The sequence below is a fragment of the Octopus bimaculoides genome, chromosome 6, assembly GCF_001194135.2.
Source record: "Octopus bimaculoides isolate UCB-OBI-ISO-001 chromosome 6, ASM119413v2, whole genome shotgun sequence".
NCBI lineage: Eukaryota > Metazoa > Mollusca > Cephalopoda > Octopoda > Octopodidae > Octopus > Octopus bimaculoides.
Genome location: NC_068986.1, coordinates 11,193,909 through 11,198,904, shown reverse-complemented (window position 1 = coordinate 11,198,904; position 4,996 = coordinate 11,193,909). Strand labels below are relative to the sequence as shown.

Below are 4,996 nucleotides of genomic sequence, written 5' to 3'. Positions count from 1 at the left end.
AATAGTAAATATTTCCAACTGGAAAATTTTTTGTCTCCTTCTAAAGTCTAGAGTAGCAGTTCTTAATGACGGCTCCCACGGTCATATGCGACCCTCAAGCACCCTTCCGGTGGCCGTCCCTCTATATATATAAATTTTTCTTTAATTGACTTATGTTTTACTTTTTATTTTGGTGCAGCCCCCTAAAAAAAAAAAAAAATTCAGGTTTTGGATCTGGCCTGAACATTAAAAAGTTTGAGACCTACTGGTTTCATGGGTTGGACAATTAGTGCCCACCACACTTAAAGACTGATGGGCGGAAGGGAGAGATCCCCAAACTGGAAACCTGGTCAAAAAAGGCACCCAAGTGGCGATGTTAAACTGGCCGAAACCATGGCAGGATTTGAATCCAGAACGCAATGAGTCAGAACAAACACAAAGTATCATGTCTGACTTTCTCACGATACAGAAAGTCCACTGCTCTAGAGAAATATTTTATTTATTGACTCCAGAAGAACGACAAGTTGAGACCTCGGAGAAATTTGAACTCTGAACGTAAGAAGCAGGAGAAATAACGCAATTGAAGACATGAAAAATAATTTCTGAATTCAGCATAGTTTAGCACCATTTTAAAGAATAAGGCGTCAAACTGTCTGAACTTTAAATCGTAACTGTCGAGAAAACATCCTTAGACCTCAATTAAATTGATCCCAGTATTTGGTAAATATTTTATCGATCCCAGAAGGAAGAAAGACATCGTTCATTTCAGTGACATTTAAACAGAAAACGTCAAGAGCCTAAACGAAATACTATCAGGTGTCTAACGATCTTCAAATAATATCAGAAGGGTTGTCGTGTTTATGCTTTTCCAATGGACACTGAACAAGATTCAAAACACCTTCATATTTTATTTTCTGTTCTATATTTCAGAGGAGAGGAATGCAAGGTCGAGATATTATTCATCCTTCATACGGCATTCATGGTTTGAACGAAATAAATTGCCTTTAATTGGAAATCGAACCCGTATGATGGCTTTAGATCATCGGGTTTGTCTGCTTCAGACATTACAAGGCCATAAAAGGCGAATTCATTAAAATGACCGGTGTTTAAACTTATAAGTTGTAGTGATGAGCAGGAACAAGATTTCAGCAAAATTTTGTATTGTTTCTTTAAGAAACCGTTATTATTGCTCCTCTTGACGACAGCGATCATGATGTTCCTATTGTCATCTTTGTCGCAGACATGGTGGTGAGGGTCTAATTTCTTGTGGTTCTACCTGTAGAATCTTCCAACAGCATTCACTAAAATATCTGTAAAATACTTTTCTGATCTTCCCAGGAAACGTTCTTAAAAAGAAAGGGAAAAAAACATTGAAAATAATTGCAGCGAGAAGTAAAAAAAAAAAATTGTAATATATATAACTGAAAAAAACATATATATACATATCCAATAATTATAAATATTTCAGATGTAAAAATGGAAAGAAAATTTTTTTTTAAATAAATCTATCAACTGTTTCTAGCACTTTCTGAAATAACAGCCATTCTTGTGTGTAAGCCCCCTCTCCCCTCCTCGGGTCGCTGTCAGAGGACAGGTTCAATAGTACTGCTACATGTTCACGACTAACACTTAGAGATTTGGGTGTTCTAATAAAACTTTTCAACGTTTCTAACTCTGACATGATTTCTGAGCTGAAAAAATACAAAATGCCGTTGTGAGTTAAGGAATAAAAAATACTTTTTAAATATGATAATCTCCCTTTGACCGAATAACTAGGTTAGTGAGGAGTTGAAGAATAGAATAGTAGTATAACAGTGCAGGAAATAAATGCTTGTTTGTGGATGCTGTGTGAATTGCTTCACTTTAAAGTAATCAAATGTATATAGCTTTTTGCTGAACAGTAAACTTGTGTGTAGTTGTTATGTGTATGAACCTATACAGTCTTACAAGAGGCCATTCAATATAGTCACATATTAACAAAATGGCTACTCTGGACTAGCGGGTGTTTCGGTGGCGTTGGTTTTATTCAGAAGGCGAAGTGCATTTAAAAGCTTCGACGTCTTTAATAAGTTTAAAATTGTTATTGAATACCGCAAATCGTTTCGCTGTGACTAGTGACGACCACGATATTGCTATAATTAATCGGAATCAGACATGAAATCGGTTGGCGTATAATGGAGAAAGGTATATGGTAGCAGTTATTACATAGTGTAAAGTAACCAAGATGGCCGTTATACTACTATGGAGAGATTTTCCAGCTAACCCATTTCATCAAAGGAATACCCTAAACAGTTTACTTCATCTCTCAGGAAATTCTTTTTTGTAACTGGTTATGAATTTCAGTGGCTTGTCTTTATTGAAAAGAGTACACAGGATTATTATATACATAAATCTGTTGGATATTTTTCTAGAGTACCTTAGTATCCTTATCCTCCATGTTTAGTGTTAAGCTGTTGTAGAAAAAAATAATCGTTTCTCACAAAATGCGTTTACAAGAACATAAATTTTCGATTAATAATTACATATTTCTATAAGAAAGGCTTCAAATAATTTCAATTTCTTCGTGGATGTTGTAATCTGTGTATTTAAAAGGGATTCTTTTATATCTTTCCTTCTTTCTTTTTCTCTTTGTCACTCCCCTCCACCCCTTCCACTCAACATCTCTCCATTTCTCCCGCGCTTTGCTAAGTCTCTTCCATGTTTGAACTCTCACTCAATACTTGAGTGTGAGTGAAGGCTGAGCAGCTGCCACAGTCGTCATGGAGAAAAGTAAACAAAGAAAAATCTCAAATCACTGATATTTTTAGAGATAAATCGACACGTTAAATCGTCCATATGCTACAATAATTACGACTTACAACGTTATTTTACATAAAGCCTTACCACACTACACTTCATATTTCATATATAGATTTATTACCTATATATATATATTCATAATATTATTAAACCTATCTCTATTGTGATTTTAATATTTATTAATTTTGACTTGTATTCATATAAACTTCAGTTTGCAATCTTCTAAAATATTAATTTAAATTACGTCTCAAACCTCAACATACACTCAATATATCAGAATCCACTTGGTTTACCATATGGAGATGTCCATTCTACTAAATTCACTGAATTATCATCATAGTTTTACAAGTAGAACGAAAATTAGATGCTGTATGACACAGTTAAGTTAACATTATTACACACATTTCTATTTTTATCGCGGATACTTTAGCTTTAAAAAATAGTGGCAAACCCAACAAGAACAAGAATATGGCCGCCAGCAAGCACTGCCAGCCAAAACCATTAAAAATACACGTAAATACAACGTGCTGCAACAATACTATTGCCCTTTTTAATGGGATTTTTACGTAAAATAATAGACGAAGAAATCCTCTAATGATACAGTGATCTTCAATATGGGTTCATAAACGATATACTTTGAAATTAATACGTACATTCGTTGATGAGAGGTTAATTAATGCCCCCCTCCCGCCGCTGCCGCCGCCTTTAAATGTTGTTTTGGGGGGGATGTTTTGCCCTTTAACTTTTATTGTTATTCACGTATCTTTTTATTCTACGTATAAATATCTAAAAATTACGATGGCTTTATTATAGATCTGTTTGATTGCTTCATTAGACTTTCTTAGATTAATTAAGGGTCAACCACACACACACATATATTTATTGTGCTTTTTGATCAGCATTAAAACAATTTTTTTTTTACCTATGGCTTTTCAGATTACATTTTCAATAACTACATATATATTTTATATAAACTAACGAGCATCCATTGTCCAACCAATAGCTTCAACGTTTCATACATTGCCCAGTGGTCATAATAATAATAATAATAATAATAATGATAATAATAATAATGATAATGGAAGATTGTTCATAATTAATTCAGTTTCTTCTAAATACAATATGGAGGTGGATTTAATAATTGTTGACTGGAAACTCTAATAAAACCTAACCCGACTCCCCCACACAGGCCTTCGAAATAAAACCAAAAATCGCAATAAATTACTGAATAGACAAAATATTATGTTACAATCATTATTAGTGTTAGTATAATTAAATTAGGGTCTTTAGGAAATGGATGACTGTCACAGCATCTCGAAATTAGATTTCTTTTTTCTTTTATAAATCGAAGACTTTCTGCTTAGTCAAAGAATTTTTTCCCATTAATTTGTTACAATCTGGTGGTTTCGATTCCCTGCGTTAATTAAAAGTTAATTCGTTTTATTCAGGCTTCTTAATAACCCTCACCAAACAAGCATGAATGTCACCACATCACATTTTTCCCAATGTTTTTAAATGTAAAGACTTAAATTGTCCGTTTGAAAGAAAAACAATAAAACTCTTGTATTTTTTTTAATAATAACGAAATTATACAGACAATGGAAATTCTGATGCCAAATTTATTATTGTGTCTGCTACAAAATTATTTATTTCGAGTCTTGAGGAATTTTAAGGTTTTCATAAGAAAAATATTTTTATAATTTTGGTTATGGCTTTCTTCTTGTGGTCACTAGATTCTTTTTTTCTTTTAAACACTTCGAAAAATGTTTCTTTTCTTCAACTTGTGTTTATTATCTCTATTATTTTTTTTTTCCTGTTTTTAGCTTCTCTAACCTAATTCCTGAATTCTTGCTGCAAATACAACTTCAGTTAAACGTTTATGTATCATCATCATCATCACCATCATTAATATTAATTTTAATTTTGTAAAGAAAATAAAAACATTTCTTTCCAATCAGATCCCATTCAAATTAATGTTATTTGCCAATTAATTATATGTGCGAATCCGATAAAATGCAGTTTTGTTTCGACCAACGTCTCTTGTCAGGAAGTGTATATACATAGATGTGTGTATATATACACACACATGTATATGAGTGTATATATGTGTGTATTTATTTATATATATAAATAAATATATATATATATTGTATTTATTATATGTGTGTATATATATATATATATATATATATATATATATATATATATATATATATAT

At 32.2% G+C, this 4,996-nt stretch overlaps 1 protein-coding gene and 1 long non-coding RNA gene across 3 annotated transcripts in view; one reads left to right on the top strand and one right to left on the bottom strand.

Annotated features, from left to right (window-relative positions):
• Positions 1–420: 420 nt before the first annotated feature.
• Positions 421–3,531, bottom strand: LOC106870449 (uncharacterized). The gene is made up of 2 exons (XR_008264365.1): positions 3,432–3,531; positions 421–1,325 (listed from the first exon to the last, which is right to left on the bottom strand). It is a non-coding gene; the product is annotated as an uncharacterized LOC106870449 (long non-coding RNA).
• LOC106870448 (histone-lysine N-methyltransferase SETMAR-like) overlaps positions 1,730–4,996 on the top strand; it is a 14,162-nt gene continuing 10,895 nt past the window's right edge. The window contains exon 1 of one of the 2 annotated variants that reach the window (XR_008264364.1): positions 1,730–3,157. Coding sequence is in view for 1 of the 2 variants with exons in the window: in XM_014916547.2 (XP_014772033.1) it covers positions 2,154–2,163 (10 nt within the window). In the remaining variant the exon portion in view is untranslated. The remainder of the gene's footprint in view (positions 3,158–4,996) is intronic. The other variant, XM_014916547.2, reaches the window with a different exon arrangement.